General features: G+C 38.1%; 1 protein-coding gene and 1 pseudogene across 1 annotated transcript; both read right to left on the reverse strand.

Annotated features, from left to right (window-relative positions):
• Positions 1-5728: 5728 nt before the first annotated feature.
• On the reverse strand, positions 5729-9783 carry LOC118837666 (annotated as a pseudogene).
• A 3897-nt stretch (positions 9784-13680) lies between these two features.
• Positions 13681-14763, reverse strand: LOC118842984 (biogenesis of lysosome-related organelles complex 1 subunit 2-like; the record flags this gene model as incomplete). Its single annotated transcript, XM_036750343.1, has 2 exons — positions 13681-14054; positions 14754-14763. Coding segments are annotated over 2 exons (384 nt in total), but the record flags the coding sequence as incomplete, so codon positions are not given.
• Between the last annotated feature and the right edge of the window lie 308 nt (positions 14764-15071).

Raw genomic sequence — 15071 nt, forward strand, 5'->3', positions numbered from 1 at the left:
TGGTAGCATTGTGATCAAACTTTCTTGAGAGCAATTTCAAACTATGCCCAAAGGGCTATAAAATTGTGCATACCCTTTGATCCAGTAACACCACTACTGAATCTATATGACAAAAAGATAGTAAAAAGGGAAAAGGACCCATATGTGCAGAAATATTTATAGTGGCCCTTTTTGTTGTGGTGAAGAATTAGAAATTGTGGGGATGCCCATCAATTGGGGAAGGGCTGAACAAGCTGTGGTATAGAATGTAATGGAATACTATTATGGAATAAGAAATGGTGAACAGGCAGATTTCAGAAAAACTTGTAAAGACTTGTATGAACTAACAAAAAGTGAAATGAGCAGAACGAGGAAAACAATGTACACAGTATCAGCAACATCGTGTGATGATCAATTATGAATGATGCAGCTCTTAGCAACACAATGATCCAAGATAAGCACAAAGGATTCACTAAATAAAATGCTATCCATATCCCGATGAAGAACTGATGGACTGTGAATTCAGATTGAAGTATATTTTTTTCACTTAATTTATTCTTTCTCATGTTTTATTTTCTTTTGATCTATTTCTCCTTTCACATATATGACTAATGTGGAAATGTTTTTACATTATAGTGCATGTATAAACTATATCAAACTGCCTACCATTGTCAGAAAAGGGCAGGGGAATTAGGGAGAGAGAAAAATTTGGAACTCAGAATCTTGTGAAAATGAATGCTAAAAATTTTGACATGCAACTGGAGAAAAATAAAATACTATTGAAGAAGTCAAAAAAAATACCTGCTTGATTGTTCATGTTAATTATTAGTTTTGAAAATTCCCCAATGAAACCTAAACACAAATGTGAACGGTAAAGGAAGAAAAGTATGTGGGGACAGAATTTAGAAGACTACATGTATGATCTATATCAGGGACTAGTAATAATAAATCTATAGATTCTTCTAACATACACAAATATTTCAGGAAAATTTCTAAACAGCGAGAGTATGTGTTTGCAATTTTTTTTCATGTTTCTAAAATAGCTTCAGAAATAAAATTCTATTTTAAAGTGAGATAACATAAAGGGTATGGAATGTAGTAGCATGTATTTTTACTTGGTCACCCTGATTTATATTTGGTTTCCTATTAACTACACACTAGTTTTAGCTTTTGGCAGGACATAGTGTGAGTTTTCAGGCCATTAGGATCAGAACTGCACTTAAACTATCTGTGCGTTTAATGAGTATAAGAGAAGGAAGAAAAAAATTGTGATGTCTTTTTCGAAATGTTTTTTTAAAAAAAATATCTCTTCCTGTCACTCATATGGCTGATCCCTGGGTCAAATTGGAACACTTTGTGTATTGATGCTGTATTAGACGCTATAGATATGAATACATTATGTTACAGCCCATTTTGTACCATAGTGATGGGATGGTACAAGATGCATTATTAGTGATTAACTGCAAATGTTACTTTGTCATAATTATGATCTGACACAATGAGAGAATGACATGACATGTCTCAAGTATTGAAACTGTCAAACCTTAGTAGGCTGTCTGACAAGGGAGGTTTTATCCAAATTTTGCTGCTTACTTTTCATAATCATTCAGTGTTATTTTTTAATATCACAAAGCTCCCTTCATTCTAAATGTGTGGAAAACCAAGAAGGAGAAACAGCAGCATTTCAAGATGGAGTATAAGTATCTCCAAGGAAGGGAATGTGTTTTATTTTTTTTTCTCTCAAATAATTTCATCTACTGTTGGGTGATTGGCATGTGCTAATCTATTTGTTGATAAATGGATTTCGACATCATCTATATCCCTTGCCTATTCAAAGTTTCTGCCATACACCACTCTTGATTTTATGAAAGGCCAGTTTGGAACTATTACTGTTGACTCCACCCCAGAGGGATACTCATTGGATCTCATTACAATAGGATGGAGATGCGAGCCTTATTTCTTAGAGTAGATTTTAGGGTTTATTTCATCATGAACCTTTAGTTCTTCATATATGTCTCATTTTTCTACAATAACATTAGCACTAATTCCCTCCATTCATTTTTTTGCTCCAAGCAAAGTGAACTGACTTTCTGTTTCTCCAAAGAATTTTCTGGACTCTGTTTTTTTAGCATCTTCCATATGGGACTGGCATGGCTCCACACGACCATTCATTTTTCAGGGCTCATTTCAAATGTCACCTTTTCAATGAAGACTTCTCAGATTTCTGAGATGCAAACATTTTTTTTCTTTTCTATCTGAACCCTCAACATTTTAATCCTTTCTTATTTCATGTCCACATTGAAGCTTATGTTATCTATTCACTTCAGAAAGTTATAGCTTCTCTACAAAGAGATAATCTTCAAAAGAGCAAAGACCTAGTCTTATTCTTTTTCGTAACTTCCACCTAACCTAGCATGGTTATTTAGACATAGTAAGTGTCCAATATATATCATCTAAATTTGTGAATAAATAAACATCCCTCATGCTCATCTCTGCATACTCTTTTATCTCCTGAATTTGAATATATGTTGCAATATATGGCTGTCCCAATTTCCAGGTCTATTTTATCAGTTGATTTTTCCTGGACAGTTATACTTTGGTACTCTCCTTTAAACTTATTTGGAAGTCTGGCTACCAAATATTTCAGATTTCCTAATAATGGCAGACTTGCTACTTATTTCATCTCAGAGTTACAAAATGAGGAGTATGAACTCAAAAGACTGGAAAGCCCCTCCAGCTTTGAAACCTATGAAATAATGATTGATATCCTTCTTTTTTGATAACCAGGAGCAGAGAAACTCTGCATGTAAAGTGGCTATTAATATTAGTTGTGTTTTTTTCAAATTTCCGGAAAATTTGAGGATGTCAGTAGCCTTTCTTTAATCCTGGTTTAAGAGTCAAGTACAGAGAGAAAGAGAGAGAAGGAGAGAGAGAGAGAGAGAAAGAGAGAGAGAGACAGAGAGAGAGAGAGAGAGAGAGAGAGAGAGAGAGAGAAGCAGAGAGAGACATACACACAGAGAGACAGACTGAGAGCTAGACAGAGACAGAAACAGAGGGACAGACACACACACACACACACACACACACACACACACACACACACACACACACAGATAGACAGAGAAAATCTAAAAACATTGTTGTTTTTGTTCTTCCTGGAAGAAAAAAATAAAGAGCCAATGGCATAAAAAGAACATAAAACTGAGAAATCTGTCTTTCCCATTGAACTGATGTACAAGACTTGGTTACCTCTAAATTTGATGTCTTCACTTCTATTACAGAGGGTTCAAGCTCTCAGAGAAAGTAACAAAATTCTATTGGTGTCTTTATTACAGATTCACAATATCCTAAGCATGACTTCACCCTGACCCTGTACTTGAAGACATCCTTCTATTCTTATTTATGTTATTTTTTACGGAACTGTTATAAACTATTGCCTCTCTGCTCAAGACCTTGATTCTACTCCCCTCTCTCCCTCTGTTTTTTTTTTAGCAGATTATTTCTCTTTATTGAGAAAATGAAATCATGCATCAAAACTCTGCAGTTGTCACTGACTCAAATCCCATTTTCAATATATTTTCAATTACTTTTGATTCTTTTTTCCCAATGCTGCTTATGCCTATCTACCCTTCTCCACTGGAACTTCCACCAAGTAGCTAATTCTCTTATAGCCTTATATATGAACTTCTCTAGTATCAACTTAGCTAGATTCTTTGCTTCCAATCTTTCCCTTTCTACTTCATGTAGGTGTCTAATACAGAGGTGTGATTTTTTTTCAAAAGCCTTTAGTATACCCTTATTTCAACTCTATTTTCCAGTAAATTCTGCCCCAATTTCATTCTATTTCCATTTGCATTTTTGCAATAAATTACTCATCTCCAAATAATATTCATTTCACAGTTCATAAGGTTAAAATACTCCTTTTATTTCAAAGTCCACTTATGTATCTCTTTCCTGAGCGATGAAAGTGATCTTTCTTTAAAATATCTTAGCAGTCCTACCCTCCACATTATTCATGGGTCTTACAGCATTTTATTTTATTTAATTCCTATTTGGAATAGGAATTTTAACTGCCCAAAGCCTCTCAAATTGTAAGATCCTTGAAGGCAAATACCATGTAACTGTTGAAGTTCTGTGTCCTTGGAACTCCACAAAATAAACCTTGTATAGTTAATCAATTCTTAATGAATATTTGCTCAATTTAATCTAGTCTTGACTGTGCCACTAATTGCATGATATAAGGCATATGATTATTTTGTTTCTCAGTTTCTTCACCTGTAACTTAAGGGATTTAAAATATGTAAGTGAAAGGTAGAGGTCTGAAGCTGGAAATTTTTATGACAGTGGACACATGAACATAATAAAGACTGGATCTTGATATGTGTTTGAAGTATTTTAGGTAGAGGGAAGAACCTGATGTAGATCTCTATAAAGATTTTATTTATGTTCATTTACTCTTTGCTTTCATTTGCAAAGGAGACAAAAAGAAATCTTGGGAGTTTAGGAAACTGAGGATCCTGAGACTAGACCAGTCCTTGGTTGTTTGTTGGGAAAAAGTAGTGTTTAGATTGATGCTAGAATGAGGTGCAGTTCAGTGATTTGTTAAGCAGAAATTTTCTAAATCTAAGACAGATATCGACTCCAGAAAGAGTTGCAGCCCTGGGTGAGTAGAAAATACATTAAGAAGGTAAAAGAAAAAAAAACAACAGAATCAAGGTTTGTTGGCAAAATTTAACTAAAGGAACTATTGTCAGCATACTTTGCCTCAGAGTTGATTTCTCCTTTTACAAAGGAAAATCATATTTCAACCAAAAACATTCCTAGGGGAAGAGAATTCATTATTTTTGTGTGTGTGTGTGGTATATTTGTTTTCCCCAATCTAATAACTAGATGTAGGTAGACCTTCATTTTCTGAAAGAGCTGAAGTTTAATGCCATTTAAATTCTAAGAGGGGTATCAGAGTTCATACTACTGGTTTGGGGGATGAGGCAGCTACTTTTCTGTGCTAGAAGTTGGGAGCATAAAGAAGCTCCACTCTCTTAGGAGCAGTGTAGTCATACCTGGAAGCAGCCAGTAAGAATTCTGGAATCAGCAGATCACTGTGAAGCAGTGGCTTCACAAGATCATAAGGAAGCTACATGCAGGCTACATTCAGTTTCCCAAATCTAGGCAGACACAAGGCCACCTGACAGAGAATGCTAGCCAAATCAAACCAGTGGGAATCTGACCTACAGGGAGTGTGTGGAAGACATTACCAGAGAACATCAGGTGCTCTGCAGGATCATTCCATGAACTATGGTCACATATTCTTGATGCAAGTTCATTCTTTCCTCTGGTGGTTCAGGCATTTGTAGGAAAGCATGACCTAGACTGATGGGAGGGGGACAGAGAAGGTGGGAGTAATTCTCTTCATAACTTTTGTGATGGTATTTCATTATTTTTTTCCTTTGAACCAATTGTGTTCTCTGGTTGACTAGAAAACATAAATACAGTCTCAGAAATTATTATTATTATTTTATTTATTTATATATTTTTGTATAACTCAATACTTTTTATTGTAAGTTGGTCAAAGGAAACATCTCTGGCTGGCTTCTGGTACCCTCTAGCTTTTGCCCCACCCCAAAATTAGGGAAAGGGTGGGGGCGAGGGTCCTACCAGGTGTTCTCTCGGGGCAGGGACTGGAGCGGGGCCGGGTCTGAGACTCAGCCCCCATGTCTTCCCCGCGACTTCCGCTTACACCTTATCCTCTTTAAAAGGCCACGACCTCTGCAGGGTCTGCATCCCACGATAGCTCCTTGAATTGTTCATTCTTGGGCCCAATCGTAGCCAGCTCTGCCTTCTTCTAGGCCTCCAGGTCTGAGACCTTCCCTTCTAGGATCAGCTGCTGTGTCTTGTTGATCGCGTTCTTCTCATCAAAGTCTGCAAATTCCAGTTTAATCTCATATTCTCTTCGGAGCATGTTGACGTGGGTGAGGATTTTGAGGACCTCAACCTCTTCCATGCTGAAGTCTTCCCACTTCTTCTTGATCTCTTCCTCGATGGCGTGTAGCAGGTTTATGTCGTACTGAGTGACAAGTGTGATGGCAATGCCGTGACGCCCTGCCAAAGTAGTCCTCCCTACTCAGTGGATGTAGATTTTAGAGAGGCCTGGCCTATCATGGTTAATGACAATCTGCACTTTCAGAATATCCAAGCCTCAAGACACCGCATCTGTTGCAATCAAGATCCGGTAGACGCTAGACTTGAATTTGGCCAAAGCAGGGAAACAAGCTTTTCTGCTTCAGCATGGAATGGAGCACGACAGAAGGGAAGTTGAATTTCCTCAGCATCATGTTCGGTACCTGGCAGTTTTTGCATGTGTTGGTGAAGTTGATGATGGACCGGCCTTTATGCTCACCGGGGAAGGTCTGGATCCGGTGGACAAGGTAGGCATCTTTTACCTTCTCAGGCACCAGCAAGTAGTACTGGTCCAGCTGCTCCACGGTGCGCACCGCAGCCTGGCCCTCGGATAGAGAGCCATAGATTACCTCAAACTTGAAACACTTTTTGTCAGTTTGGGGGTGTCCCTACTCGGTTATACTAAAGGTTTTTGTAGCTCTAAAAACTAATAATCTAATTGTAAGCATAAGGGGCTTGTTTTTTTCTTGGTATAAAGATTCAATTATTCATTTTAGGCTAATGGGCATACATCACTAGAAACATAAAGAGAGTTTCTTAGGCTAAAATTGTTATTGCTCATTCCCAAGTGAGGTGTGTAAATCTAATTCACTTGTGAATGTATTTTTTTAAAAAATAAATAAATAGAAATAAAAGTCAATTATTGCCCCTTTTGGAAAATATGGTAGAATATAATTATTCTTTAAAACTTCCAGATAATTTTCCCTAAAGTTATCCAGTGAGAAGCCTCATTGTATACAGATACCTTTTTTCCCTTAGTAAATCTGGTCCTCCTATTTAGATGTGTTTGAATATTTGATTCATGGTGCCTAGTTTCGCTTCCCAGGCTCTGGGAATATAACAAAAGAAGAGAGAAAGCTATGTTATCAACTCCATTATCAGTCTCCCCTACCTCATCTTTACTTATTCATATCCCAATATCAGCTCAAATGGAGGTAGCTATTGCATGGAGGAGCAAAGGGAAGAGGAGAAAAAAATGAAAGAAGTGTGCTATGAAGGACATGGATAGGTATAAGGGAACATGGAAGAAAAAAAAAACATTCTTCTCTTTCTCATGTCTACCCTTATTTTCTAGCTCATCTCCCTACCCTACTCTTAATCTTTAAATTCTAATTCCTCATTATCGAAATTGTTGTCCTATACCTTCACTATCTCACTTATCAGAAGACCTGTTTTTCTGTCGTTTTTAAAAAAGCCTCCTGACTATATTGCCCCAGAGCCTGCTGTCAAATCTGGCATAGGTAAAGTCACTCAGCAGCTGTGACCTCCTTAGGTTTGCTCCTTCTGTCATCAGCAGAAGTTTTATTGGCAATCTGCAGTTAATGATGGCTCATGGAAAACTCCGATCTTATCTTTCCCATCTTCTCTAAACTTGGGCCTACACCCACGGGGGTATCTCTTTTCCCTCCTTTAGGAATGGAAAGGGCTAAATTTTCCAGGAGCTTTAAGGAGGAACATTGAGGAAGTTCTTTCCATCAAAGTTCTCTTACTCTCCAATGCCCTTATACACATTACTGATGTTCCAAAGTCCATGCAATTGATTTGCAAATGTCTTGGGTATTTGTCAGTGAGAAGAGATGTATTGGTAAAAAGTAAGGAAGGTAAATCTGCCTTTTGACTTAATCTAGAGAGAGAATTGGTGTTATAATTTGCTATTTTTTTTAATATCATGTCCCTCTACTTTTTCATATTAATTCATTTTCATTAATTTTGATCAATGAATACTATTACCTAAGAGTAATTACCAAAGAGTACTACATTCTCAGGAAATATAAAGAACAAACTTCAATTTTCAGTGATTAGCATTATCCATTAGATATGTTTTGTCCATTAGAAAATCATGCACTTCATCTGAAGGTTATACGTGACAGAAGAAAATTATGTGCACAGTTCATATGTTGTTTTGTTAACATCATGTATTACTGTGCAGAACATTTTCAGATAAATAGATGTTATATATGTATGTATACATGTATGTATATGTATGTATTTATATTTAGTTTTTGACATTTTATTTTAGAATAACCTTAAAATATAATTTCATTTTATAGGAAGTCAGGTTAAGTATAATTACTTTTCTGATATGATGATGAATTTTGCTGATTCAAAACATGGAGCAAATTGAAGTTTTTATTTTTTTTTAATTCTCTGAAAGGAAATATAGTATAATCATTTTGCTACTTTTTTATTTTAAATATTTTCAAAGTGGTGTCTTTCTTGCAATCTGCCCTTTCAACTCTGAAATCTGATCTCTAAAAAACATTTATGATGGCCGCAGATGGTGATAAACAAGAAAATATCAGCCCATGTAAAAACCATCTAATTTAGCAAAAATGACCACCTGCTGTAAGTGATGTCACCGAGCGAAAAATGTTTGGCAATGGATATCCCTATTTTGTTTTCATCTTTAGAATAGTATAGAAAATTGTTGTTCTGAAGAATTTTAATATTTTATTTTTCTTCCTCTTTTTGGTAGGATTTTCTTCAGTTTCTATATATACTCTCTATTATTGATAATGGGTAATGAAAGCAATTTTATGCCTTGTTTAGAGGAGTTTTTAGCTAAAGGTAAGTAAGCATTTTTGAAAGCTGAGAAAATAAAAATAAATGCACTGACGTGCACTATAATTATGATCTTATTCAGATAAAAAACCATTTGTTAAATGGCTACTATGTGCAGGAATTGTTCTTGGCACTAGCTATATAAAGACAAAAATGAAATTGTTTCAGCCCTCAAAAACATATATTGCAATTAATATCCCTTTAAATCATTATTAGTCTGACCATTCCAAAACTAAATCGCCATTCTATTTCTTCGTAAATTCTTCTACATGATGAAATGGTGACAGGTGGGGGTGCTTCAAGGAAATTGAGATAAACGCAAAAATTAAAAATTTGTGTTGCAATAGTCCAGTTAGAACATTGATACTGCTCTGAATTCTTTCTATTCTATCTTTATTAAATATATATTTCATTTCCTTGAGTGGCTCTGCCTTTTTATTTCTACTTTAGGTCCCAAACTCATCTTAACTACTCTCTTCCTTCTACCCTAGACCTTACATCCCATACACTTGCAAAAGAATGAAGTCATCCAATAGAAATTGGCACGGACATTTTGTCCTAGTATTGAACACGTTTTTGTCTTATTATTGCTCAACATTTCGTCACTCACCTGGTCTTAAAAGATACCTCTGGAGGCGGAGCCAAGATGGCTACATGAAGGCAGCGTCTTACTGGAGCTCTCTCACAAGGTCTGTCAGATTCCTGTAAAAAAGTGAATTTGAGCAGATTTGAGAGAGTCAGAAACTGCGAGGAGTCTGCGTGGGGCAAATTTCTGAGCTGGGAGAGTCTGAAAGGCCGGAGGCACGAACCTGTAGGCTCGGAGAGTGCTCGGTGGGGAGCCGCTCCAGACCAAGGCGGAAGCGGCTGGCCAGGAAATCCACATGGGAGACGGGCTGGGAGAAATCTGGGCGCCCGAAACTGGCGGAGATCCCCAGGCCTCCCAACACAGAACGGCAGTCTATGGAAGCGACAAGAGGGAGCGCAACGGCACTGGCCGTGAAATACCGACTCCAATGCTTGCAGCCCAAACGTATGAAACGCGGTTTCTTGAACATCAGGAGGCATAATGGCCAGGTAAAGGGCTCTAATCCCTCCCCTCCCCACCCAGAGAATTCCTCAGGGAAAAAAAAAAGAACGCTGGAACTGAGCAGAAAGTAGTGGGGCTTCAGTGGTCAAATAGTAGAAGTCCATCAGTCCCAGAGGGGCAGAGTCGGCAGGGGTCAACGCCAGGAGCCCAGATGTAACCTTGCTCCCCCAGGGGAAGTGCCAGACATCAGCTCAAACAGCAAATAGCTGAGACCATTGCTGATAAGCAAGTGCTGGAGAGAACCCATTGGGAGTGAGAAGCCAGGGAGCCAGACCCCTCCCCCACACCTCAGGAAACTGAAGGTTATAATTCTAGACCCACAACCGCCAGAAAAAGAAAGCTCGGACAGAAAGCCCTGAGGCCTAAAGGTAGAAATTCATTGTAAAGCCAGGAAAAGGCAAACCAACATGAAGAAGAACACAAAAAAACCGAGGACAATAGATTCTTTTTATGGAGACAGGCAGGATCAAAATACTAACATAGAAGAGGGCAGCAATGACATTGTAGATACATCAGATACCTCAAAAGGTAATATGAACTGGTCTCCAGCCCAAAAAGCACTGCTGAAAGAGCTAAAGGAGGATTTTAAAAACCAAATTAGGGAGCTAAAAGAAAATATGGAAAAAAAAGATTGGCGAAATGGCTACGGAGATTCAGAATCTAGAGAGAGAAAATGACACCCTAAGAGGCAAAATCAACCAATTGGAAAAGGAGACTCAAAAGCAAAATGAAAACACTAACTCATTAAAAATTAGACTTGAGCAAGTGGAAGCTAATGAATCTATGAGCCACCGAGAAGTGGTAAAACAAAACGTAAAGAATGAAAAAAAGAAAAAAAATGTGAAATATCTGATTGGCAAAACAACTGACCTGGAAAATACACCAGGAGAGACAATTTAAGAGTTATTGGTCTACCGGAAATCCACGATGAAAAAAAGAGCCTTGACAGTATCCTCGAAGAAATTATCAAAGACAACTGCCCGGAGATCCTATAACCAGAGGGCAAAATAGTCATTGAAAGAATTCACCGATCACCCCCTGAAAGAGATCCCAAACTGAAAACACCAAGAAATATTATAGCCAAATTTCAGATCTATAAACTCAAGGAGAAAATACTGCAAGCAGCCAAAAAGTAGCAATTCAAATATCGTGGAACTACAGTCAGGATCACGCAGGATCTCTCAGCTTCCACATTAAAAGACAGGAAAAATTGGAATATGATATTCTGAAGGGCAAAGGAGCTGGGACTACAACCAAGGATCAACTACCCAGCAAAACTAAGCATAATGTTCCAGACAAGGCGATGGACATTCAATGAAATAAGGGAATTCCAGACCTTCCTGATGAAAAGGCCAGAACTCAATGGAAAATTTGATCTCCAAATACAAAACTCAAGAGAGACATAAAAAGGTAATCAGGGGGAAAAACCCCACAAACCTTATTAACCAATAAGGGCAGGTTGTTTACATCTTTATGTGGGATTATATCATTTTATGTATGTTTTATACATGTATACATATATAAGTCAGTCTTCAGAATGGTACAGCTATTATGACAATTAAAACAGATATACATAGGTTGTGAATGCCTGTATAAATTAACTGATGTAAAGATATAAAATATAAGTAAGAGATATAAAGGGAGGGCTATGAGAGAAGCGGTAAGGAGGTAGTATAAGAGGGTAAATTACACCAAATGAAGTGGCACAAAAACATATTATGGTAAAGGGAAAGAAGGGAGGGAGAAGAGCAGTATTTGAGCTTTACCGTCATCTGATCTAGTTCAAGAAGGGAATAACATACCCTGATAAGTTTAGAAATCTAACTTGTCCTACGGGAAGTAGGAGGGGAAGGGGGGGAAAGGGAGGGGGTGGTCAGAAGGGAGAGGAGAAGTAGCAAGTGGGAAATGGTAAGATAAGGGAGGGGAATAAAGAGGGAGGGTTAACTGAGGAAGGCGGCGGTCAAAAGCAAAACTTTGTTGAGGAGGAGAAGGGGAAAGGGAGAAATAAAAGCATAAACAGGGGGAATTAGGATGGAGAAAAAGACACAGATAGAAATCATAACCCTGAATGTGCAGGGGATGAACATTCTCACAAAACAGAAGCAGATAGCACAATGGATTAAAAACCATAATCCTACAATATGCTGTTTACAAGAAACGCATTTGAAACAGGGGGATACACATAGGGTAAAGGTAAAAGGCTGGAGTAAAATATATTGTGCCTCAGCTGAAGTAAAAAAATCAGGTGTAGCAATCCTAATCTCAGACAAAGCAAAAGTAAAGATAGATTTAATTAAGAGAGATAAGGAAGGACATTATATCCTGCTAAAAGGCACCATAAACAATGAAGCAATATCATTGCTTAACATATATGCACCAAGTGGTAAGGCATAAAAATTCTTAGAGGAGAGGTTAAGGGAGTTACAGGTAGAAATAGACAGCAAAACTATAATATTGGGAGACCTCAACCTCCCCCTTTCTGAACTTGAGAAATCTAACCTCAAAATAAATAAGAAAAAAGTTAAGGAGGTAAACGGAATTTTAGAAAAGGCACATATGATAGACTTCTGGAGAAAACTGAATGGGGATAAAAAGGAATATACTTTCTTCTCAAACCTACATGGCACATACTCAAAAATTGGCCATGTACTAGGGCATAAAAACCTCACAATCCAGTGCAGAAAAGCAGAAGTAGTCAAAGCATCCTTTTCAGATCATGATGCAATAAGAATCATTTTTAATAAAGATCCATGGAAAAATAAGCTAAAAACTAATTGGAAACTAAATAATTTAATTCTAAAGAATGAGTGGGCCAAAGAACAAATCAGAGAAACAATTAATAACTTCATTCAAGAGAATGACAATAATGAAACAACATACCAAAACTTATGGGATGCCGCAAAAGCAGTTCTTAGGGGAAGTTTTTTATCCCTAAAAGCCTACATGAATAAAATAGGGAAAAAGGAGATCAATGATCTGGGCATACAGCTGAAAAAGCTAGAAAAAGAGCAAATTGAGAACCCCCAATTAAATACCAAATTAGAAATAATGAAAATCAAAGGAGAGATTAATTAAATTGAAACCAAGAAAACTATTGAATTAATAAATAAAACAAAGAGCTGGTTTTTTGAAAAAAAAAACAATAAAATTGATAAACCTTTGGCCAATTTCATTAAAAAAAGAAAGAAGAAAATCAAATTACCAGCATCAAAAATGAAAAGGGGGCGGTTACCTCTAATGAAGAGGAAATCAAAACAATAATTAGGAATTATTTTGCCCAACTGTATGCCCATAAATTTGACAACCTTAGAGATATGGATGAATATCTACAAAAACATAAACTGCCCGGGCTAACAGAAAAGGAAGTGAAATTTCTTAATAACCCCATATCAGAAAAAGAAATTGCGCATGCCATCAATGAACTCCCTAGGAAAAAATCTCCAGGGCAGATGGTTTTACATGTGAATTCTTTTTCTTTTCATATGTTGGCATTTATTATTTAAGTTCAAAAATAGGTTGTGAAAGGGGTGGGTGTGGGAGGGCCTAGAGGAGAGGGAGGGAAGAGACAGGGAGACTAGAGTCTCTGGTCTGTGTCTGCTCTAGACGGGGTTGATCCTGATTTCTGAGCCTTGGTCCAGGTCACACAACGAAGCACGCGATTAAGATGAGGTTGGGAGGGTACAGGTTTAGGAAAACACGGCGGGGGTAGGGGTGGCCAGAGTTACACATCCAACCAGAGGTGGGGGCTGGGATTCTCCTTGGATCAGCAGCACGGCTTCTTTTTAGGAATTGAAGCATAGTGATAAGTTCCATCCCACTTCTTTCAGCTCTTATAAAATATTCTTGTAGTTAAAAGTCTGAGGTAAAGAATTCTTTCATCGCCTCTCTGACTTCTTGAACTTTGCTTCCAGTTTCTTTGAATATGCATCCAATTTGTAAGCTGCCTGCTCAAGAGCTGCTACTTGCTCCTCAATTAGAGTGATCTGATCCAGATAAGGCTGAAGTGCTGCATATTTCTGGTTTAAGTCCTTTAGGTTTCTAGTTATGTTTACTGCAATATCTTTCATTTCTAGATACTTCAAGCTAGTCAGTTTGTTCATATTTTCCAGAAGTTTATAGTCTTCACTGGTAGCTGTGAGCTCGTCGGTCAGGTACGTGGCCATTTTGGAGAACATGTCCTGGCACAGCCGGGTGATGTCCGCCTCAGCGGGCTCCGTGGTCTCCTCCGCTGCCTCCACCACGGCATCGTCTAGGCCGGAGGTAGGAGAAAGGATGGAGGGAAGGATGGGATGGCGAAGAAAAGGGAAAGGAAGGAGGGAAGGGAGGGGGAGGGAGGGGAAGTGAGAGGGACAAGAGTGGAAGGAAAGGGAGAAAAGGGGCTACATGTGAATTCTATCAAACATTTAAAGAACAACAAATTCCAATACTTTGTAGACTATTTGGGAAAATAGGTGAAGAAGGAGTTCTACCAAATTCTTTTCATTTATTTATTTATTTATTTATTTATTCTTTTTTTTTTCTTTTTTTATTTATTTAACATTTAGTTTTCAGCATTGATTTTCACAAGACGTTGAATTACAAAATTTCTCCCCATTTCCACCCTCCCCCCACTCGAAGATGGCATATGTTCTGGTTGCCCTGTTCCCCAGTCAGCCCTCCCCTCTGTCACCCCACTACCCTCCCATCCCCCCCCCCTTCCTTTCTTGTAGGGCAAGACAAATTTCTATGCCCCATTGCCTGTGTATCTCATTTTGTAGTTGCATGTAAAATAATTTTTTTTTTGTTTTTGAACATCTGTTTTTAAAACCCTGAGTTCCAAATTCTCTCCCCTCTTCCCTTCCCACCCACCCTCCCTAAGAACTCAAGCAATTCAACATAGGCCACATGTGTATCATCATGTACAACGCTTCCACAATATTCATGTTGTGAAAGACTCACCATATTTTGCCCCTTCCCAACCCATCCACCCTTATTAAATTTTCTCCCTTGACCCTGTCCCCTTTCAAAAGTGTTTGTTTTTGACTACCTCCACCCCCATCAGCCCTCCCCTCCATCATTCCCCCCATTTTTTTTTATCTTCTTCCCTCTTCTTTCCTGTGGGGTAAGATTCCCAATTGGGTATGTATGGTATTCCCTCCTTAGGCCAAATCTGAGGAGAGCAATGTTCACTCCTTCCCCCCTCACCTGCCCTCTCCCCTCCTCCCACAGAACTGCTTCCTCTTACCACCTTTATGTGAGATAATCGAACCCATTCTATCTCTCCTTA

Source organism: Trichosurus vulpecula, chromosome 1 (genome assembly GCF_011100635.1).
Source record: "Trichosurus vulpecula isolate mTriVul1 chromosome 1, mTriVul1.pri, whole genome shotgun sequence".
Taxonomy (NCBI): domain Eukaryota; kingdom Metazoa; phylum Chordata; class Mammalia; order Diprotodontia; family Phalangeridae; genus Trichosurus; species Trichosurus vulpecula.